This window comes from Schistocerca cancellata, chromosome 1 (assembly GCF_023864275.1).
Source record: "Schistocerca cancellata isolate TAMUIC-IGC-003103 chromosome 1, iqSchCanc2.1, whole genome shotgun sequence".
Classification (NCBI taxonomy): Eukaryota; Metazoa; Arthropoda; class Insecta; order Orthoptera; family Acrididae; genus Schistocerca; species Schistocerca cancellata.
The window spans coordinates 391,085,936-391,110,933 of record NC_064626.1 but is presented as its reverse complement, the minus strand read 5'-3'; the positions used below and the strand labels follow the sequence as shown (position 1 = coordinate 391,110,933).

Genomic DNA, 24,998 nt, shown 5'->3' with positions numbered 1-24,998 from the left:
AAAACCCAATAAGCGGTACAATGGTCTGCAGAGCACAGGTGTAGAAGTAAACGTAGATGTTCTTCTGGTAGCGCTACCTTTTGTCCCCTTTTCCGTTCCGTTGGTGGTTGATGAGGGGAAAGAATGGCTGTCGGAAAACCTCCGTATGCACTCTAGTGAATGCCATCTGATGGCATTATTCGCACTTGACACGGCAAGGAAAGTATATAAGAAGGGAAGAGACGGCAAGAACCCCAAATGGGGAAACCCGGATAGACTGTCGTGGTCCACGAAACTCTTCTGTTCGTAACGTTTCGTCCAGAACTGCTCTGTACATCGTCAGAGACGTTGCTCCTCCGTTGAGTCTTGGCGACTGACGAGTCGGACGTCTGACAGCGACATATAAGTGTTAAGAGTGAGGTACAGAATTAATGGATTGTTTCGAATTCATATGAAATTAAGATCTGTACAGAAGAGTTTCGTGGACCACGACCTTACATTCCGAAAGGTTCACAGCAGCTACGTCATCCAGTTGTGAAAGCCTTATTCTATCATCAAATGGTAGAATGGTATGGTCTGGCACCTGGGAAAGAGCATCACTAAAAGGCGAGGCTGTTCGCTTGCTACTGTCGTCAGAATCTATCGAAAATGGGCGAAGAACTGCGAAACTAAGAGTAGGCGGCAAGGTGTTTGACGTCCAGGGGCCACACCGTGGTTTTCGGAGACCTTCCCGCTCTGTAAAGAGGGATAGGCGGCAACCTGTGCCAGATCTGGCGACAGAGTACAGCGCCTCTACCGGCACAGTTCAGAGCACAACGTTCAGCGCTTACTGTTGAACTTGGGGCTCCGCAGCAGACGACATTTATGTGCTCCAGCGTTGAACCAAGACGTGTTAGTTAAGATTCCTGTGGGTATGAGATCATCGAGAGTATAGGCAGTGGATCCAAGGAAACTTGTCACTTGGGCCGATGAATCATGGTTTTTGAAAACCAATGTGCACTCCGTGTGCATACCGGGTGGAGTCATTCCAGACGTGGAACAGGTCCTCCCGGATGCCACGAAGTACACAGGGTGCAGTCAACTGTAGGTGGTTGCTCACGTCGGTACCAATGATGTGTGTCACTTTGGATCAGAAGAGATTCTCTCTGGTTTCGAGCGGCTAACGGAAGTGATAAAGGCCGCTAGTCTTGCTTGCAAGATGAAATCAGAGCTGACCATTTGCAGCATAGTCGACAGGACCGATTGCGGACCTCTGGTACAGAGCCGAGTGCAGGGTCTGAATCAGAGGCTCAGACGGATCTACGACCGTGTAGGCTGCAGATTCCTCGACTTGCGCGAAAGGGTGGTTGGATTTCGGGTCCACTGAATAGGTCAGGTGTCCACTATACGCAGGAGGCGGCTACACGGATAGCAGGGGCTGTGTGGCGTGGACTGGGAGGCTTTTTAGGTTAGAGGGTCTCGGGAAAACACAAGGAGGGCTTCAGTCACAAAGGGTGCAGGCCAAACACAGGAAGAGCGTGGATACAGGAACCATCGGTATAACAGTTGTAAATTGTCGTAGCTGTGTTGGGAAAGTATCAGAGCTCCAAGCGCTAATAGAAAGCACTTGCGCTCAAATCGCTACAGGCACTGAAAGCTGTCTAAAGCCGGATATAAGCTCAGCCGAAATTTTTGTGAAGAACCTAACGGTGTTCCGAAAGGATAGGCTAAACACGGTTGGCGGTGGCGTGTTTGTTGCTGTTAGAAGTAGCTTATCTTGTCGCGAAATCGAAGTACCGGGTGTTCAAAAAGTCAGTATAAATTTGAAAACTGAATAAATCACGGAATAATGTAGATAGAGAGGTACAAATTGACACACATGCTTGGAATGACATGGGGTTTTATTATAATCAAAAAAATACAAACGTTAAAAAAATGTCCGACAGATGGCGCTTCATCTGATCAGAATAGCAATAATTAGCATAACAAAGTAAGACAAAGCAAAGATGATGTTCTTTACAGGAAATGCTCAATATGTCCACCATCATTCCTCAACAATAGCTGTAGTCGAGGAATAATGTTGTTAACAGCACTGTAAAGCATGTCCGGAGTTACAGTGAGGCATTGGCGTCGGATGTTGTCTTTCAGCACCCCTAGAGATGTCGGTCGATCACGATACACTGCGACTTCAGGTAACCCCAAAGCCAATAATCGCACGGACTGTGGTCTGGGGACCTGGGAGGCCAAGCATGACGTAAGTGGCGGCTGAGCAGACGATCACCACCAAACGACGCGCGCAAGAGATGTTTCACGCGTATAGCAATACTTTTTTTGTTCTAATAAAACCCCATGTCATTCCAAGCATGTATGTCAATTTTTACCTCTCTATCTACATTATTCCGTGGTTTATTAAGTTTTCAAATTTATACTGACTTTTTGATCACCCGGAAGATAGTTCCTGTGAGTTAGTATGGGCAGAGGTCATTGTTGGCAACCGGAATAAAATAATAATAGCATCCTTTTACCGACCTCCCAAATCAGATGATAGTTGCTGAAACGTTCAAAGAAAACTTTAGTTTGATTTCAAACACGTACCCGACTCATACGATTATAGTTGGTGATGACTTTAAGTTACCCTCGATATGTTGGCGAAAATACATGTTTGATTCCGGAAGTACGCATAAAACATCATCCGAAATTGTGCGAAACGCATTCTCTGAAAAGTATTTTGAGCAGTTAGTTCATGAACCCACGCGAATAGTAAACGGTTATGAAAACACATTTGACCTCTTAGCAACAAATAATCTTTAGCTAATAACGAGCATAAAACGGATACAGGGCTTAGTGAACAGTGGGTTGTCGTAGAGAGACTGAATAGTGTAACCCCCAAATTCTCCAAAAACAAACGAAAAATGTACCTATTCAGAAAAGCAGAGAGACAATCTCCACTCCTTCCAAATTAACGATATAAATGTAGACCAGATGTGGCTTGAATTCAGAGAAATAGTATCAGCAGTAATTGAGAGATTTATACCAAATAAATTAACAAACGACGGAGCTGATCATCCCTGGTACACAAAACGGGCCAGAACACTGTTGCAGGAACAACGAAACTAACATGTCAAATATAAACAGACAAAAAACCCCAAGATTGGCGATCTTTACAGAATCTCGAAATTTAGCGCGGACTTCAATGCGAGATGCTTATAACAACAGTTTCCACAACGAAACATTATCTAGAAACCTGGCAGAAAATCCAAAGAGATTCTGGTCGTATGTGAAGTATGTTAGCGGCAAGAAACAATCAATGCCATCTCTGCGCGATAGCAATGGAGATACTATCGAAGAAAGTGCTGCCAAAACAGAGTTACTAAACACAGCCTTCAGATATGCCTACACAAAAGCCGGCCGAAGTGGCCGTGCGGTTAAAGGCGCTGCAGTCTGGAACCGCAAGACCGCTACGGTCGCAGGTTCGAATCCTGCCTCGGGCATGGATGTTTGTGATGTCCTTAGGTTAGTTAGGTTTAACTAGTTCTAAGTTCTAGGGGACTAATGACCTCAGCAGTTGAGTCCCATAGTGCTCAGAGCCATTTGAACCATTTTGAACCTACACAAAAGAAGACGAAGTAAATATTCCAGAATTCGAATCGAGAACAGCTGCCAACATGAATAACGTAGAAGTAATTATCCTCGGAGTAGTGAAGCAACTTAAATCACTAAATAAAAGCAACTCTTCTGGTCCAGACTGTATACCAATTAGGTTCCTTTCGGAGTATGCTGATGTATTAGCTCCATACTTAACAACCATATTCAACCGTTCGCTCGACTAAAGATCCGAACCCAAAGACTGGAAAGTTGCACAGGTCACATGCTGTTCATTTCTGGAACACAACCTACAATCATCTTAGAGACAGAAGCGATGACTTTCTGCAGGACCTGACCATCATTTTGCAAGACAATGCTCAAGCACGTACAGTGCAAGCTGTTACTGATTTGTTTGACTGATGGGGCTGCTAAGTGCTATACCACCAACTGCACTCCCCTGACTAAGCCCTCGTGAGTTCAACTCAATTTCTAACCTGAAGGAAACAGTTCACGGCATTCGCTTCAGAACTGCTACAAATTCGTCAGGCAATAGACGGCGCTGCTCGAACTGTCAACACAACTGGCACTGCTAAGAGTATCCTAACATTTCCACATCGCTGGCAACGGTTTGTACACAATGCTGGTGACTGCTTTGAAGGTCAGTAAAATTTTGAAACATACATCTATTTTGTACGAGCTGTAAATAAGTAGTTGCCACTATTAAAGTTCTAACCCTTGTATTTTCTTAGTTGTTTTTAAAACGATGAGTATCCTTCGTTGCTTCAGTTACCTTCATTACCATAACTGATGCAAGAACTGCAGCAATTTCGTTCGCACAATCGTTGTAGAATCCCAGTGGTACAATATATCACCCGCTCCTGATGCTCTTCCACTGTTCAGAAATTTTCGTTGAAACTACACTACTAGCCATTAAAATTGCTACACCACTAAGACGACGTGCTACAGACGCGAAATCTAACCGACAGGAAGAAGATGCTGTGATATGCAAATGATTAGCTTTTCAGAGCATTCACACAAGGTTGGCGCCGGTGGTGACACCTACAATGTGCTGACATGAGGAAAGTTTCCAACCGATTTCTCATACAAAAACAGTAGTTGACCGCCATTGCCTGGTGAAACGTTGTTGTGATGCCTCGTGTAAGGAGGACAAATGTGTACCATCACGTTTACGACTTTGATAAAGGTCGGATTGTAACCTATATCGATTGCGGTTTATCGTATCGCGACATTGCTGCTCTCGTTGGTCGAGATCCAATGACTGTTAGCAGAATATGGAATCGGTGGGTTCAGGAGGGTAATACGGAACGCCGTGCTGGATCCCAACGGCCTCGTATCACCAGCAGTCGAGATGACAGGCATCTTAACCGCATGGCTGTAACGGATCGTGCAGCCACGTCTCGATCACTGAGTCAACAGATGGGGACGTTTGCAAGACAACAATCATCTGCACGAACAGTTCGACGACGTTTGCAACAGCTTGGACTATCAGCTCGGAGACCATGGTTGCGGTTACCCTTGACGCTCTATCACACAGGAGCGCCTGCGATGGTGTACTCAACGACGAACCTGGGTGCACGAATGGCAAAAGGTCATTTTTTCGGATGAATCCAGGTTCTGTTTACAGCATCATGATGGTCGCATCCGAAAATAAAGAAGTTCACACATTCGACTGGACTTACAAACCAGCTCACCTGTAAAACGGGCTATTTTTGAATAATGTATTTAATGCGGTGAACGCACATTGGAAGCGTGTATTCGTCATCGCCATACTGGCGTATCACCCGGTGTGATGGTATGGAGTGCCATTGGTTACACGTCTCGGTCACCTCTTGTTAGCATTGACGGCACTTTGAACAGTGGACGTTACATTTCAGATGTGTTACGACCCTTGGCTCTACCCTTCATTCGATCCCTGCGAAACCCTACATTTCAGCAGGATAATGCACGACCGCATGCTGCAGGCCCTGTACGGGCCTTTCTGGATACAGAAAATGTTCGACTGCTGCCCTGGCCAGCACATTCTCCAGATCTCTGACCAACTGAAAACGTCTGGTCAATGGTGGCCGAGCAACTGGCTCGTCACAATACGCCAGTCACTACTCTTGATGAACTGTGGTATCGTGTTGAAGCTGCATGGGCAGCTGTACCTGTACACGCCATCCAAGCTCTGTTTGACTCAATGCCCAGGCGTATCAAGGCCGTTATTACAGCCACAGATGGTTGTTCTGGGTTCTGATTTCTCAGGATCTATGCACCGAAATTGCGTGAAAATGTAATCACATGTCAGTTCCAGTATAATATATTTGTCCAACGAATACCCGTTTATCATCTGCATTTCTTTTTGGTGTAGCAATTTTAATGGCCAGTAGTGTAGTTAACTGTAGAGGATCAGTGCATTTTCCGTTAAAACAACTTTCTAGTCTATCGGTCGCCTTTCAGGTATCCGCAGCGGCGTTCATGTTAGCGAAAAATGAGTCTCCTCGCTGACACAGGACTGGCACGTTGCCTGTGCAGGCGGTGATGACTCTGCGACGCCAGCTTCTGGCTGCAGTGTCAGCTGCAGTCGGCTGCAGGCGCCAGCCTCGCGCACGTTCACCACTCTCCTCATACAGTTTCAAGGAGGGAAACGACGGTTCGGATGAGTGACCACTTGTGGCGGGCTATCATTGGCGACAAAGTCTCCGTCGTATTGACCACTTGCGTTCTACACTTGGAGGAACGCTGAAAATTCTGTTCACATTCGTGTCGTCTTTCAAGTAGTACTTATAAATAAATTACGTAAGGAGAACATCAGAACTGAAATTGCACTATTAACGTAGGCAGTCAGTTACGGATCAGATTTCTGAATCACGGTATGAGCAGATGCAGGCAGCCTAGATCGTTTAATAGGACAATCATGCGAAAAAATTATTGTCCTATATGAGAGGCGAAGGGTTGCATAATAATAGGTAGTTACAAATTACAGGAAGTATTATTAGATAAAGATACAGTTAAAATTACTAAATCACGTGGAGCAGGTTGTTTAGCGCACATGGAGAGGATGATGGCAGACATAATGCCAAAGAATCCAAGGAATAAAAATTATTTCGGCACGGAAAACGGTGGTGAAGAGAGAGATGGATGAACGACGTGGTAGCTGTTCTTGCCGATATACAGGGTGAGTCACCTAACATTACCGCTGGATATATTTCGTAAACCACGTCAAATACTGACGAACCGATTCCACAGACCGAACGAGAGGAGAGGGGCTAGTGTAATTGTTTAATACAAACCATACAAAAATGCACGGAAGTATGTTTTTTAACACAAACCTACGTTTCTTAAATGGAACCCCGTCAGTTTTGTTAGCACATCTGAACATATAAACAAATACGTAATCAGTGCCGTTTGTTGCATTGTAAAATGTTAATTACATCCGGAGATATTGTAACCTAAAGTTGACGCTTGAGTATCACTCCTCCGCTGTTCGATCGTATGTATTGGAGAGCACCGAATTACGTAGGGATCCAAAGGGAACGGTGATGGACCTTAGGTACAGAAGGGACTGGAACAGCACATTACGTCCACATGCTAACACCTTTTTATTGGTCTTTTTCACTGACGCACATGTACATTACCATGAGGGGTGAGGTACTCGTACACACGTGGTTTCCGTTTTCAATTACGGAGTGGGATAGGGTGTGCCCCGACATGTCAGGCCAATAGATGTTCAATGTGGTGGCCATCATTTGCTGCACACAATTGCAATCTCTGGCGTAATGAATGTCGTACACGCCGCAGTACATCTGGTGTAATGCAATCGTGTGCAGCAAATGATGGCCATCACATTGAACATCTATTGGCCTGACATCTCGGGACACACTCTATTCCACTCCGTAATTGAAAACGGAAACCACGTGTGTACGTGTACCTCACCCCTCATGATAATGTACATGTGCGTCAGTCAAGAAGACAAATAAAAAGGTGTTAGCATGTGGACGTAATGTGCTGTTCCAGTCTCTTCTGTACCTAAGGTCCATCACGTTCCCTTTGGATCCCTACGTAATTCGGTGCTCTCCAATACATACGATCGAACAGCGGAGGAGTGGTACTCAAGCGTCAACTTTAGGTTACAATATCTCCGGATGTAATTTTTACCTACTTGGTCCTCTGCTGCCTTCACTACTTCATCCCTCAAAGCTACCCATTCTTCTTCTACTGTATTTCTTTCCCCCATTCCTGTCAATTGTTCCCTTATGCTCTCCCTGAAACTCTGTACAACCTCTGGTTCTTTCAGTTTATCCAGGTCCCATCTCCTTAAATTCTCACCTTTTTGCAGTTTCTACTTTCTTCAGTTTTAATCTACAGGTCATAACCAATAGATTGTGGTCAGAGTCCACATCTGCCCCTGGAAATGTCTTACAATTTAAAACCTGGTTCCTAAATCTCTGTCTTACCATTTTATAATCTATCTGATACCTTTTAATATCTTCAGGGTTCTTCCATGTATACAACCTTCTATCATGATTCTTAAACCAAGTGTTAGCTATGATTAAGTTGTGCCCTGTGCAAAATTCTACCAGGCGGCTTCCTCTTTCATTTCTTAGCCCCAATCCATGTTCACCTACTACGTTTCCTTCTCTCCCTTTTCCTACACTCGAATTCCAGTCACCCATGACTATTAAATTTTCGTCTCCCTTCACTATCTGAATAATTTCTTTTACTTCATGATACATTTCTTCCATTTCTTCGTCATTTGCAGAGCTAGTTGGCATATAAACTTGTACTACTGTAGTAGGTGTGGGCTTCGTATCTATCTTGGCCACAATAATGCGTTCACTATGCTATTTGTAGTAGCTTACCCGCATTCCTATTTTCCTATTCATTATTAAACCTACTCTTGCATTACCCCTATTTGACTTTGTGTTTATAACCCTGAAGTCATCTGACCAGAAGTCTTGTTCCTCCTGCCACCGAACTTCACTAATTCCCACTACATCTAACTTTAACCTATCCATTTCCCTTTTTAAATTTTCTAACCTACCTGCCCGATTAAGGGATCTGACATTCCACGCTCCGATCCGTAGAACGCCAGTTTTCTTTCTCCTGATAACGACATCCTCTTGAGTAGTCCCCGTCCGGAGATCCGAATGGGGGGACTATTTTACCTCCGGAATATTTTACCCAAGAGGACGCCATCATCATTTAATCATACAGTAAAGCTGCATGCCCTCGGGAAAAATTACGGCCGTAGTTTCCCCTTGCTTTCAGCCGTTCGCAGTACCAACACAGCAAGGCCCTTTTGGTTATTGTTACAAGGCCAGATCAGTCAATCATCCAGAATGTTGCCCTTGCAACTACTGAAAAGGCTGCTGCCCCTCTTCAGGAACCACACGTTTGTCTGGCCTCTCAACAGATACCCCTCCGTTGTGGTTGTACCTACGGTACGGCTATCTGTATCGCTGAGGCACGCAAGCCTCCCCACCAACGGCAAGGTCTATGTTTCATGGGGGGATGAACCATATAGAAAGACCAAATTTCATGTGTAAAGAGAACAGTACATTGATTTGGCAAGTCACGGTCGAGATACTCCCAGCCTTTCGTATTCCATTGTGGCGACGTCCCTTTCTGTTTGCTAATAAACTGTTCCTTCCCCTCCTCGCATCGAACAATGAATCTTCGACTACACGCGTTCCATGATAGTAACCTTCAGCCAAGAGAAATAGGCCACACTCTTGTTCTTTAGAAATAGCGCAAACAAGATTTTTTTTTTCGAATCATCTCCCCACACATGCGCACGGTTTACAGATAAATGAAATGGCGTTTAATCAATCACGTGGGTTCGTTCTGGCAAACCTTGTAACTCTGCTGTAATCGCCATAAAATTCCTACAAATGAACACTCTTTTGCGGAACTATCAGGCTGCAGTTTGCATGCTGGATCCACCGTTTACCTCCCCTACAACTTCAGTCGCTGTATTCTGCAACAGCTGGCTGGTTTTCCGCACCGATTTATGCTGGCTTCGTAGGAAACTCCCACGCACTTTGTAGACTGTATCTCCATTATCACTTGGCCTCGAAATTATATATACTATTCTAAGATTGACGCCACAAGAGGCTGTAGACATCAAAATTCCCTTAAAAATGTCAGTCGGATCAGAGCAACACAATGTCTTCGTCTTGTTCACAGGCTGACTACGATTTGTCAGAAACTTCGCCATGTTATCCGACAACAACGTAGACTAGGTGATCAAAAGTATCCGGACACCTGGCTGAAAATGACTTACTATTTCGTGGCGTCCTACATCGGTAATGCTGGAATTCAAAATGGTGTTGGCACACCCTTGGCCTTGAAGACAGCTTCTATCCTCTCAGGCATACGTCCAGTCAGGTGCTGGAAGGTTTCTCGGGGAATGGCAGCCCTTTCTTCACGGAGTGCTGCGCTGAGGAGAGGTATCGATGTTGGTCGGTGAGACTTGGCAAGAAGTCGGCATTCCAAAACATCCCAAAGGTGTTCTATAGGATTCAGGTCAGGACTCTGTGCAGGCAAGTCCATTATAGGGATTTTACTGTCGTGTAACCACTCCGCCACAGCCGTGCACTATGAAGATGTGCTCGATCGTGTTGAAAGATGCAGTCGCCATCCCCGAATTGCTCTTCAACAGCGGGAAGTAAAAAGGTGCTTAAAACATCAATGTAGGCCTGTGCTGTGATAGTGCCACACAAAACAACAAGGGGTGCAAGCCCCCTTCATGAAAAACAAGACGACACCGTAACACCACCACCTCCTAATTTTATTGTTGGCACTACACACGCTGGCAAATGACGTTCACTGGGCATTCGCCATACCCACACCCTGCCATCAGATCGCCACATTGTGTACCGTGATTCGTCACTCCATACAACGTTTCTCCACTGTTCAATCTTTCAATGTTTATGCTCCTTACACCAAGCGATGCGTCGTTTGGCATTTACCGGCGTGATGTGTGGCTTATGAGCAGGCACTCGACCATGAAATCCAGGTTTTCCCACCTCCCGCCTGTCGTAGTACTTGCAGCGGATCCTGATGCAGTTGGGAATTCCTGTGTGATGGTCTGGATAGACGTCTGCCTATTACACATTACAATTCTCTTCCACTGTCGGCGGTCTCTCAGTCAAAAATGGTTCAAATGACTCTCAGCACTATGGGACTCAACATCTGAGGTCATCAGTCCCCTAGACTTAGAACTACTTAAACCTAACTAACCTAAGGACATCACACACATCCATGCCCGAGGCAGGATTCGAACCTGCGACTGTAGTAGCAGCGCGGTTCCTGACTGAAGCGCCTAGAACCGCTCGGCCACAGCGGCCGGCCGTCTCTGTCAGTCAACAGACGAAGTCGCCCTGTACGCTTTTGTGCTGTACGTGTCCATTCACGTTTCCACTTCACTATCACATCGGAATCAGTGGAGTGTGGAAGTCTCGCGTACAGACATATGATGCAAGTGATACCCAATTACCTGACCACGTTCGAAGTCCGCGAGTTCTGCGGAGCAACCCATTGTGCTACCTCACGATAATGAGTACTGAGGTCGCTGATATGGAGTAGCTGGCAGTAGGTGGCATAAAATGCACCTTATATGAAAAAATATGTTTTTGGCGGTGTCCGGATTCTTTTGATCACTTAGTGTATGTTAGTAAAACATTCTCGTGTTTCCAGCTGCGTCAAGTGGTTAACTGCTCACGAGCTTTCGGCAGAGATCTCTTCAGCCATTGTCAAGTGATTGACTGTCGTCTGAAAGCCGCTGCCGTGTTTATACAGTCGCACCGCCGTCATTGACGTCACTGGTGCCTAGACCCGCGGCATACATCGCAATGTTTTGGTTGCCCGACCGCCGCGCCCGCTTCAACTCCCCGGTCACGGAATAAGCTGCAGTCCGCCGTCTTTATTGAGCTCTGATCTCTATTGCTTCATGTATTGCGCTATCCCAGAAGCCGTTGGTCCGTTTAACAATAGAAGTATCGTTGAATGTAATTCGGTCTCCACTTTCCAGTGCATATTCCGCTGTAGCTGATTTTTCGGGATAGCGTAGGCGGAAACACCTGTCATATTCTACGCGACGCTGTTTAATATTACGGACAGTCTGACCGACATAAAACTGCCCAATCCCTCACGGCATTTTGTATATTCCTGGTGTTCTGAGGCCCACATCATCTCTCACAGGCTTCATTAGTTGCCGGATCTCCTCTGGGGGCCTGAAGACTGTACCGATTTTATGTTTCTTCCCTGTGGTTAAGCTAAAAAATCGAAAAAACGCAGTTTTCTTCGTGTCTTCCCCGGAGATCTGTTTTCGCTGCCTAGCAGAAACTGCTTGCGAAATTTCGCGGGCGCGGCGGTCGTGCAACCAAAACATTGCGATGTATGCCGCAGGACGAAGTACTCACTGACGGTGGCGCGGCTGTATAAACACGGCAGCGGCATTCGGACGACAGTCAATCAATTGACAATGACTGAGGAGATCTCTGCCGAAAGCTCGTGGGCAGTGCCTTTGTCACCATGCCACGTAAGTGCGATAGCTAAATCTCCAGTGCTCTCAGGATTATGTTTTTAGATCTAATTATCTGTTTGTAAGCTACTTCGGCGCACTTAATTGGTACTAGTAGCCTCACCTATCTAGCGTGTCAAAACCCCCAACAATTCTCACTTCTCTCACTTGTGATACCAAGCGAGTTTGGTCCATCGTCAACCACCGTGGCGATATTTGGACAGTGGCAGAGCTACGAGACGCGAAAGCTGTCCATAGGTGTTCATTTTTTGTGTTTAGTCATTCACTGTGGTTTGCAAATCCCGCCACGAAAGAGAACATCCAGGGATGTAGAACGAATCTAGATACACAGCAACAAAGAACAAGCGACTCGTAGAAACTTAATTTGTACACATATTAATAATAAACTGTCATTATACTGCTTAATGTTATTTGTGCTTATTCGAGCTAGTCTTAACCTAGTGATTTACAAAGAAAGCAAATACTTCGAACAAAAACCTGCTGCTTTCTCAGTTATGTTAAACAGTTGCTATTTCTCCTATTAGTAGTCTCGCGTTAGCTCGATTACATTGGTATTTTTCAAAGAAAGTATTATCTATAACTGTAAATACTCAAGTTCTTTTATAATAGTACACCACAACTTATCATGTAGGTCAATAAGGAATATTTCAGGCTGTTATGTAGCTAACATAAATTTTACGTCCTTGATTCTGGATAATCAGATAATTTGTAGAAAGAGTTGCTAATGAAGAACATTTTTATATTTCTTTTGAACTGGTTGTGATTCCCAGTTTCTTGCTAAATACGAGGCGTGTTCTTTAAGTAAGTACCGTTTTGAAATTAAAAAAAAATGTGCTAAGATATCTCAATAATTTTATTTTTACATGAAAGCCTGTACGTTAATCTACTTTTCTACGTAATTTCCGTCAATATTGAGGCGCTTGTCATAGCGTTGTACCAGTTTTTGAATACCCTCCTCATAGAAGTCTGCCGCCTGACTTGTTAACCACTGCATCACCACTGTTTTGACTTCGTCATGAAGACGCTGACCGCCCAGGTGTTTCTTCAAGTGCAGGAACAGATGGTAGTCACTGGGTGCAAGATCGGGGCTGTACGCAGGATGATCTAGAGTTTCCCATCGAAAAGATGTGATGAGATCTTTGGTCTGATTCGCCACATGCGGACGGGCATTGTCTTGCAGCAGAACGATGCCCTTGCTCAACTTGCCACGTCTTTTGTTCTGAATTGAACGGCGCATATTGTGCAATGTCTTACAGTAAGCTGCTGCATTGATTGTCTCATCACAAAGCAGAAATTCCACAAGCAATACTCCTTTTCTGTCCCAGAAAATTGTCCACATGATTTTCCGGGCAGAAATTGTTTGCTTAAACTTCACTTTTCTGGGTGAATGTGAATGCCGCCATTCCATGGACTGTTGCTTTGATTCTGATGTGACGTAGGCCACCCATGTTTCATCTTGAAGAAGCATCTGGGTGGTCAGCGTCTTCAAGACGATGACGAAGTCAAAACAGTGGTGATGCAGTGGTTAACAAGTCAGGCGGCAGACTTCTATGAGGAGGGTATTCAAAAACTGGTACAACGTTATGACAAGTGCCTCAATATTGACGGAAATTATGTTGAAAAGTAGATTAAGGTACAGGCTCTCATGTAAAAATAAAATTATTGAGATATCTTAGCACGTCTTTTTTTAATTTCAGAACGGTACTTACTTAAAAAATACGCCTCTTATCAGAAGGAAACTTACTGAATACCCTAGAACCAGAGTACAATGCCCAAAGAAAGTCGTCACAGCAAGAAAGAGTTGTGCGACATAAACAACAGTTGGTAGGCGTGTTTTTACATTTGACAAATGATGTATATTCAAATTTTGCGCTAATCGCATAAGAATGCGCTTGTAGAGCCACTGTGAAGACGCAAACCAGGTTTGCTTTAAATACGCGCTATAACGGTCGCGAGCGGTACTTACCTTTAAAATTGGGCGTAGTGAGTTGATGTTAGTCAAGAATGCCTGTAAGGCGACAAAGACGCCATTTTCAACAGTCCACTGAGTTTGAATGAGGTCGTGTAATAGAGTTACGAGGAGCTGGATGTTGGAGAAAGACATCACTGTACATTACTACTGTCAGAATTGGTCACGGGAAGGTACGGTCTCAAGAAGTCCGGGCTGCGGACGGCCATGTGGCACTACAGAGAGGGAAGGATGTCGTATCTGGCGTACGTCTGTGGTGCATCACAACTGCGTCTGCAGCAGCAATCGGAGCTGCAGTTGGCACCTCTGTGAAAAACGAACAGTTACAAATCGGTTATGTCAAGAAGACTCCGAGCTACATGTCTGTAGCGCGCATTGCGTTAACCTAAAACTGCCACCGTTTGTGACTTCAAGGGAGAGCTCACACGAGGGCGGAGTGGAGGTCTGTTGCGTGTCCTGATAAAAGCGGTTCTGCCTCGGTGCCAGTGATGACCGTGCGTTGCTTAGGAGACCTGCAGGTGAGCGCCTGCATCCAGCGTTTCAGCAGCCTAGACACACTGGACCTATACGTGGAGTTGTGGTCGGGGGTGAGATTTCGGCAGCACCCTGGTGATTCGACCTGTTGCTAAACCTTTTATGAAAAGCATTCCTGGGGTAGTTTTCCAAAAGGATAACGCTCGCCCACGTACCGTTTTTGTAACCCAACATGGTCTGCAGTGTGTCGACATGTTGCTTTGGCCAGCACGATCAGCGGATCTGTCTCCAATCGAGCACATGTGGGACAGCTCCAGCGTCTCCACAGACAGCATCAACCTTCTCTGTTTTGACCGACCAAGCATGGCCGCCGCCCCACAAACATACATCTAGAATGTCCATTATAATTATCCGGGCTGTTATGCTGTGGTCGGTTGATGAATTCTATGGTGATTCCCAACGTTTCGTCTCCGACTGCGGGAGACATCTTCAAGGGGGTCCGTAGCTTGATGGAAGGTCCAACACACACACTGGCTGACTTCCATCAAGCTACGGACCCCCTTGAAGATGTCTCCCGCAGTCGGAGACGAAACGTTGGGAATCACCATAGAATTCATCAACCGACCACGGCATAACAGCCCGGATAATTATAATGGACATGATATTTCCGGCCGTGAAAGTTTACATTTTAGTATACATCTAGAATGTTTGTTTGCTTGCATTAAACTTTCTGATAGCTACACAGGTTATTAATGCACCAGAATTTCACATTTGCAACGGCTTTTCTCGCACTTACACTGACCTATGAAGTTGTTAAGCACTTAAACATGTTGACTAGAAAAATGTATTTCCGGAATTTCATTACGCCAACTAAATTATTTCTTGGTGTTCGAATTTTTATTTTCGTCAGTGTATGTAACACCGCTTTACGTCCCTAGACAAGGAGGTAAAGTCTACATGGAAATTATTTTTGTGTCTTGTGTTTTGATTGTGTAGATCATAGATCAACTGAAAATGATTTTTATTGTCAATAACCATAACCACTAACGAGTAAATGCATTCGGAAGTGAGTGCAAGAATTCAAAGTTCCTCAAGGAGGCGTCTTGAATGCATGCAGCTATCTACTGCACACAGTAGCCTTACTGCTCGTTTGTGCTGAATAATTATTTACTTCCAGTGCAGTCCACTACAAGATAATTCTTTAAGATAACAAAGTGCAAATATGTAGAATTAGTTAACACTCTTGTCTTAAGGTCAATAATATGAGAGATACTTCTGAAAGCAAAACATGTCGTTGTGAGCATATGATTAGTTTATCCATAAGGCATACAGGAAAAGTATTGTCTGCTTGTATTTAAATGTTGGCAGACAGAACAAAGTAGTACGAAAGCAGTGACATCTGTTGTTTGTTTACCAAGCCACAGGAATAGCTGCTTTGGTTAAGTAGTCGTTTGACCGCGGATGAGAGCGAACAACGATGGCTTCGAAAACCGTTGCTACCGCCAGTTGCGAACAGCTTGCTATAGCTCAATCTTTTATTCGCAAAACGATTTACAGCTACTCAGATTCATCAGAAGTTGTGCCTATTTTATAGTCCTTCCAGAAACACTATCATTGAAAAAGCTATATATGAAATCTTTCAATGTAGCAGTCATTTCTACAACATACTCTGTATCTGAGTACAGGACAAATTTGTAGCACAAATAGTAATAGACTTTCACTTTTTAAGATACAAAGTTACTTCTTTTTCTTATAAATATTTCTGTAACATTAATTACAAAACCGACGTTTGGTTACAAAACACAAAGTTGCATAAATTGTATTTGGTTTTACTTCCAGCAGTCCCGCTAAAGAAAGGAGATTTATCGCTGTTCCCAGCGTCTGCATACAGCTATTCAAAAACCAAATTTCTTTAGTGCAGAAAAAGATACGTTTTTATAATGTCTTCGATGTCGAAAAACTAAACGGGCGCTGAATTTCTTCTCTACGCTAAGTTTTTCGTTGTTCACGGCCAGATGGCAACAACGCGTGAAATAACCGGAGCAATCAATGTTTTACGTACGACGAACGTATCCGTTACGAAAGTGTGGCGAAATTTTGCTTTAATGGGCTACTGCAGCAAACGACCGAAGCGAGTGCCTTTCCAATCGCCACGACATGACTACAGCGCCACTCCTGCACTCTTGACCATGTCGGTTGGACCCTAGACGACTGGAAAACAGTGAACTGGAGATGAGTCCCGCCTTCAGTTGGTAAGAGCTGATGGTAGGGTTCCGTTCTTGGGCAGACCAGACGAACTCGTAGACTCAGGTTGGTAACAAGACACTGCGCAAGCTAGTAGTGGCTCCATAATGATGTGGGCTGTGTTTACATAGAATGGATTGGGTCCTCTGATCCAATTGAACCTATCAGTTACTGGAAGTGTTTACGTGCGGTTACCTGGAAACAATTTGCAGTCATTCAATGACTTCATGTTGCCATGACAATGCGCCGTGTCATTGAGCCATAATTGTTATCTATGGTTTAAAGAACATTCTGGGCAATTCGAGCGAATAATTCGGCCACCCAGATCGCCCGGCATGAATCCCAACGAACATTTATGGAACATAACCGAGAGGTCAGTTCGTGCACAAAATCCTGCACTGGCAACAGTCGCAATTTGTGGACGGCTGTAGAGATAGCATGGCTCAATGTTTCTGCAGGGATCTTCTAATGACTTGTTGAGTCGGTACCACGTCGAGCTGCTGCATTACGCCAGGCGAAAAGAGGCCCGACACGATATCAGGAGGTACACCATGACCTTTGTCACTTCATTGTAGACTGTACTACCACAGCTGTGGGGCCTCGACCACAGGGTCGTTTGTAACTTTGTGTGTTGACTCCATTGTAATTTGTTATCCAACAGGACTCTAAGAAATTTTACACATAACTTTTCATTTAGTTTACGACCATAATGCGTACTTCTGTTACTAACTGATCACTTTCGCTTGCGTGATGCGATTCTTTGTGAGATGAAGACAAACTGCCTTCTGCGAACCAGCAGTGGGCCTATTCAGCTATCATATGTGCTGAAACTTCGTTGCAGATTAAAACTCTATGCCGGACCCGGCCTCTAACACAGGTCCTTTGCCTTTCGTGGGAAAGTGCTCTACGAAGGGATTTGCCAACGCAGAAAAATCCAACATGCTAGTGGTGTATGGCGAGTGTAAAGAGATTGCAGTTCGTTCTTGTACGGTGCATGCGACAAGGTATCCCAAAAGACGTTCACCATCTCGGCAATTATTTCTCAGCCTCTTCAACTAGTTAAGTGAAAGTGGTAGTGTAACACCTAGAAAACATAAACAAATGTCGACAAGTTAGGGGTCTATTAACGTTCTTGCTGCTGTTGTAATTGATCCGCACCCTAGCTCCATACAATCACAAGAGGAAGTGGAATGAGTCAGACAAGTGTCGTATGCCTTCTCCATCGACATAGGCCCCATCCCTATTATATTTCTTGCTTGGTAGAGCATTTTCTCGCGAAAGGCAAAGGTATTGCGTTCGAGTCCTGTTCTGGCACACTGTTTTTATTTGCCAGGAAGATTCATATCAACATAGACTCCGCTGGAGGGTGAAAATTCATCTCGGAAGTCATACGAGCTGCGTGGTAAGTTTCACTCTGAACTTTTGATTCGTACGCTTGTCATCAGCAAACTTCACAGGTTTTTAACTATCCTTTAAAGTCATTGGAATGGCAATTATTTATGTTCAAGAGCGGTCTCAGTGTCGGTCCTTGGTGGACGGCTGTGTTGCAGGGTTCCACGCGCTGGTGAACAACGCGGGCGTGATGGTGTTCGGCGAGTTCGAGTGGCAGACGGAGGCCCAGGTGCGCCACCAGCTGGAAGTCAACCTGCTGGGCACGATGCGCGTCACGCACGCCTTCTGCCCGCTGCTCCGCAAGTACGCAGGTACGCCACGGCCGCTCGCGCGTCGACGCCGGCCGCGATGCACAAACGTCCCAGGTTAAAACTACCTGCCAGTCTGCAGCACGTACCAGAGGTACTGGCGTAGTTAATGTCAAGTGCAGACTAAGCGCGTACTACACATTCATCCACGTCTTTTTTTCGGACTTGTTGGATCACTAATTCTCCGAAGCTACACAAGTCTGAAAACGTCGGATCGACTGTGTTCTTTTTTTCAGTTATCTCCCAACTATTGCAGTCAAGAAATTCTGCAACAAATACTGGTTCTTTGTGGGTTGCTTTGAGCTGTGGATCTTCTAGATTATTAGCACTCATCCACTTTTTTTGTAAGAGCTTTCTTTGCGATGTGTTAAAATACGCTACAGGCTATTAAAATTCCTACACCAAGAATAAATGCATATGATAAACAGGTCTTCATTGGACAAACATATTATACTAGAACTGACATGTGATTACATTTTTACGCAATTTGAGTGCATAGATACTGGGAAATCAGTACCCAGAACAACCACCTCTGGCCGTAATAACGCCCTTGATACGCCTGGGCATTGAGTCAAACAGAACTTGGACGGCGTGTGCAGGTACAGCTGCCCATGCAGTTTCAACACGATACCACAGTTCATCAAGAGTAGTGACTGGCGTATTGTGACGAGCCAGCTGCTCGGCCACCACGTTTTCAATTGGTGAGAGATTTGGAGAATGTGCTGGCCAGGGCAGCAGTCGAACATTTTCTGTTTCCAGAAAGGTCCGTCCAGGACCTGCAACATGCGGTCGTGCATTATCCTGCTGAAATGTAGGGTTTCGCAAGGATCGGATGAAGGGTAGAGCCACGGGTCGTAACACATCTGAAATGTAACGTCCACTGTTCAAAGTGCCGTCAATGCGAACAAGAGGTGACCGAGACGTGTAACCAATGGCACCCCATACCATCGCACCGGGTGATACGCCAGTATGGCGATGACGAATACACTATGCTTCCAATGTGCGTTCACCGCGATGTCGCCGAACACGGATGCGACCATCATGATGCTGTAAACAGAACCTGGATTCATCTGAAAAAATGACCTTTTTGCCATTCGTGCACCCAGGTTCGTCGTTGAGTACACCATCGCAGGCGCTCCTGTCTGTGATACAGCGTCAAGGGTAACCGCAGCCATGGTCTCAGAGCTGATAGTCCATGCTGTTGCGAACGTCGTCGAACTGTTCGTGCAGATGGTTGTTGTCTTGCAAACGTCCCCATCTGTTGACTCAGTGATCGAGACGTGGCTGCACGATCCGTTACAGCCATGCGGATAAGATGCCTGTCATCTCGACTGCTGGTGATACGAGGTCGTTGGGATCCAGCACGGCTTTCCGTATTACCCTCCTGAATCCACCGATTCCATGTTCTGCTAACAGTCATTGGATCTCGACCAACGCGAGCAGCAATGTCGCGATACGATAAACCGCAATCGCGATAGGCTACAATCGGACCTTTATCAAAGTCGGAAACGTGATGGTTCGCATTTCTCCTCCTTACACGAGGCATCACAACAACGTTTCACCAGGCAACGCCGGTCAACTTCTGTTGGTGTATGAGAAATCGGTTGAAACTTTCCTCATGTCAGCACGTTGTAGGTGTCGCCACCGGCGCCAACCCTGTGTGAATGCTCTGAAAAGCTGATCATTTGCATATCACAGCATCTTCTTCCTGTCGGTTAAATTTCTCGTCTGTAGCACGTCATATTCGTGGTATAGCAGTTTTAATGGCCAGTAGTGTAATAGCTGTAGTTATAAGATCAAGTAAGTCTCGATTAAAAGTCCAATAATAGAATGAAAACGCTCAGGATTTAACTCAGATAAATGTAGGTCGCTGATTCCTGGCAAAAAGAAAGGTAAAACATAACAGGAAAGTGTCAGCCACTCCAAAATATTACAAATCTCGATTTTTCTTCTTCACGTAGCAGCAAGCTCACGGACTCCAACATACATGCACACACAGGAGTCCCACATATTTTTACGTTTCGTAAAGTCATAATGATGACATAAAATAACCTTTCACCGTGAATAGTGAAATAAGAGTACTTAAAACTGTTTTCAGGAATGCGTGGCTGGTTTACCACTGTAAGGGGCTCCGTGCCCTGGGCAGCCGACTGCGGCAATCGAAATTTTGAACACCCAGATGCAAGCGGTCGGCCCACGACCATCACGACCGCGAGTCAAAAGCGAAAGCTGAAGGGCGAACATGTGATTGTTTAACTTTTGTTTCGTAAGAAACACTGGATCATCGCTAAATTCTGGAGCGGTAGTCAAGGGCATATTTCAAACCCATTTCAGGGATGTTCGAAACTACTCGAAGTGTTTTTTTTTTTTCATTTGTACAGAATGTTACAGCTGTCATTTGATAACCTACTGAAAAACGCGACTATGTGTGAAAGTACTCATATTTGTACCTATATAACCCCAGAACGAGCCGGACTCAGTAAAGTGTGGCAACAAGTGTAGGCACTGGCCCCTCCTGTAGCTTTGCGCCCACTCAGCGAGGTGGCGCAGTGGTTAGCAGCTTGGACTCACATTAGGGAGCACGACGGTTCATTTAGGTTTCCTGTGATTTCCCTACATCGCTCCAGGCAAATGCCGGGATGGTTCCTTTTAAAGTGCGTGGCGATTTTCTTCGCCATCTTTGACCCATCCGAGTGTCGACGGGACGTTACACAGAGTCTTCCTTCCGTCCTTCCTTCAGAGCTGCACCACAAGAAAATCGTTGGATTCTTCGGCTGGCTGTGTTGAATCGACAACTGACAACAGCTGACGTCCACACAGAAGTTACAGGTAGAGTGTCATTACGAACCATTGGAAAAAGATAACTTAAAACAGGACTTGGATCTCAAGTTGCGCGAATGCACTCAGAACTCCAAAGCTAAAAGTTAAATTCCTTTGGTGTCGGAACGGGCCAACACAAACCCTTGGACTGGAGGCAGAAGAAGACGTTGTACGTTGTTGTGCGTCGTTTTCCGATGCAACCGTCCCACAGCAGACAGTTGCATAGTGTAGAACCAGAGTCGACTGGGATATTGAGTGCATCTGTGGTGGTCAGCGATGAGTATCACTAGAAAAGCTGGCGTCCATTTGGACGCCATTAACCGCATAGTCAGCGTGGTGAAATGCCATAGATATTAGCGATTTTCAAGACTGTAGCCCTCCATCTACTGGAACCATAGTGAGCAGAGCTATTATATATGACAACAGGACTGATTTACCAGTTGTTGAATGGAACCTGAATGCTAACCAGTATCTGGAAAGAACGGTAGATCTTGCTGTCATACCGTTCACGACCAGGGCAATGAATGGCGTATTCCAGCAGGATAACGCAAGATCCCACGCTGCGATACACAGTGCAGACACCTCAAGGAACGTCCGGAACCTGCCCCGTCCTCTGATTTGTCACCCGCGGAACATATCTTGGATGCGATGGGAAGACGTTTACTTTAATACCAGCCTCCAACTAGCAGTACTCATGAATTAACACAGCATGTGTCTCAAGCAATAAATTCCCGAACATAACATTCAAAGGTGGTTTGCTTACATGTAACATTGAAAACATGAGTGCGTTTGTGTCTATGGGGCTAACATCACACCCCATATTGATGTTAATGATACACATCAGCTCTGAATAAAATGAGAGTTTAATCATTTAATACCCATTTGTGACCAATGTATCCACAAGGTTAGTTAAATGCAGGATTGATGCTTCTTGCTGTATGGCTTTCCATCTACGTATCGCTGCTTCTCGGCTTTTTATTTAGTATACGAATTTCTTCGTGTCCAGAGTTATGGCGAATTTCGCTAAATAAGATAATTGTGCACGAACCGATAGATATCTCTGCAGTCGGGGTAGCGTAATCGTACGTGCCGATGGCCATTCAAGCAGACGAAGTAAACCAACACTTCGATATATCTTCAAGTGAAAATTACCTTGCAGTTTACTTTACCTTTTATTGCTTCATAAATGAGAACCTGCCAACTCCATTGTCGCGACTAACAAAGAGTTTTATGTTAACAAATAGGGTGTCCCGCTACTGAAATACTGTATGCGTATGTTATAACTGACGATGCCTGCCAGTTTCAGTGGCACAGTCTATAAATACTAAACTGCTATCCTAAAGGTCTGATCTTCAGAACCACATTAATATTATTTGTTTCATATTTCCATTTTTTAACCTATGGCAGTCATTTGCACAAATTAAAAATGCCAAGTTGCACCGAGCGAGGTGGCGCAGTGGTTAGCACACTGGACTCGCATTCGGGAGAACGACGGTTCAATCCCGTCTCCGGCCATCCTGATTTAAGTTTTCCGTGATTTCCCTAAATCGCTTCAGGCAAATGCCGGGATGGTTCCTTTGAAAGGGCACGGCAGATTTCCTTCCACCTCCTTCCCTCACCCGAGCTTGCGCTCCGTCTCTAATGACCTCGTTGTCGACGGGACGTTAAACACTAATCTCCTCCTCCAAGTTGCACCAGGGCGCGGGATCCATGTTACACGGGATAAGCAAGTTAAAGCTAGCTTTGTATCACCTATTAATTTTAATTGAAATGGGCTTCAATGGTTGTAAAACATCCATGGACGCATGGGTGTTTTGTAAGCAGTCTCCTTTGTGGACGTCGTCTTAGTTCTTGGAGCATGCCGCTTTGCAAACGTGGAATCAGTTTCTTTTTCAGTTTGGGTCTTTATTTCGTCGACGGTTGCACTTTCTTCCTCCATACTAATCGCATATTATTGGGAATGTTATGGAGTGTTTACTTATCTATCCGCAAATAGAGCACACCAGTTCTTTCAGAGGAGTTCTTTCAAAAAAACATAACGCTTCAAATCAAGCTTTTGTGGACAAACAATGTACCGGGGTCACGATAAATTTCGTGGGTCCATTTAACATGCGATGCACGTGTTTGAAAACTTGCAAATCTCTTAAACTCTTTGCTCCGAAATCGATTTTGAATGTAACCCCCAGGAAGAGACACAGTACCTTTAGCTGACTGCAGACACATTTTTCGGTTCTTAACAAATGACGCCGGCCGCTGTGGCCGAACGGTTCTGGGCACTTCAGTCTGGAACCGCGCGACCGCTACGGTCACAGGCTCGAATCCTGCCTCGGGCTTGGATGTGTGTGATGTCCTTCGGTTAGTTAGGTTTAAGTAGTTCTAAGTTCTAGGGGACTGATGACCTCAGATGTTAAGTCTCATAGTGCTCATAGCCATTTGCACCATTTAATAAATGACAAAGGTGCATTTCTTATGACAGCAAGGACGTTGTCCAATCGGCAGATCCGATGTCGCTCGGCCACGAAGCACAAGTACTCCTGATTTCCTAGAGGGCGAACTGCTATGAGCTTTTGATGTCGGACTGGCTGCCGCACCGGAGTTGTCTAGGGTGCCGATTCTCTAAAGAGCCAACCCCTCTGACATGCGTAAGTACTAAGTAGCTATGACCAAACAATTTAGAGAGGAGTCATAGCACTAAACAACATTTTAAAACTCTCGTCATCATCACTTAAAATAGTGGGCTAATTATGGTGACCCCCTCTCATCAGGAAATTAAAGTGCAATGAATTAAAGGTGGAGTACCAAGAGTGATACATTACAAGTATGGTATCCTAGAGGGGCTTGTCGCCAGAAACGGAACATGTGTGAATGGGAAGTGCCCTATTCGAAGTCTGTTGATATAGTTTTTCATTGTTCTGGTTTCGGATCGTGTGCTTAAAATGAGTGATGTAGCAGTTCCTGGTCCATGGTGTACAAGACCTCACCAGAAAAAGCTAACAGCAGTGCAAAGTGTTAACACAAAAAGGGGTAGGGCAATCTTATGGCTACACTGCTTGGAGGAGGTGGAGCGTGTTCCCTCTACTTCGCTCGTCTCGCAGCGACATTCTGAGTACCAGAAGGAGCTTCCCCTTCTCTCACGCTCTCTGACAGAGCTCAAGAAAAGGAGTCCGCAGAGTAAGACTACATGCTGTGAGGCACTTGCGAGCTGAGGAATTCAGCCGGTCCCCCCAGTATCCTGGTCTCTAGGGAAGTATCCGTGGAGTTAGATACGTTGTGAAATACCGAGGTCCTCTCGAGAGTAGTCGTGAATGGCAAGGATTCGGGTTCGAGCCTCATTCGGCTCACATTTATCGTCTCTCAGGAAATTTGTCACTGCATTCATGGAGCATTTGAATGCTAGCCGGAAAGAGAATCAATATCACCCGAATTCTCGTTCCCGTCTTCGCTGTAATGTGTAGCGTTGAATAATAGAAACTGCAAGTCTCGTTGTTTTGCGGTTTTCATGTAAGTTTCTCAGTTGAGAGACTGTGCGGTCTCTCATTTCATGATTGAAATGCCTGTCTGAAGATTTTATAAATTGTTATATTTTATAGGTTTTAATAACGTCCGCTAAAAATCTTAGTATTGTGTACACAGTACTGACTTTATTTGTGCTGAGCGTGCAGTCCGTGTAAGGGTCGCCGTTGTATATTGTTGTGTAGGA

General features: G+C 45.0%; 1 protein-coding gene across 1 annotated transcript in view; it reads left to right on the top strand.

Moving 5' to 3' along the window:
- Window positions 1-24,998, top strand: part of LOC126175607 (D-beta-hydroxybutyrate dehydrogenase, mitochondrial-like) — a 78,871-nt gene that overhangs the window by 14,680 nt on the left and 39,193 nt on the right. Inside the window, exon 2 of the mRNA XM_049922490.1 lies at window positions 18,329-18,481. Within this exon, the coding sequence (XP_049778447.1) occupies window positions 18,329-18,481 (153 nt within the window). The remainder of the gene's footprint in view (window positions 1-18,328; window positions 18,482-24,998) is intronic.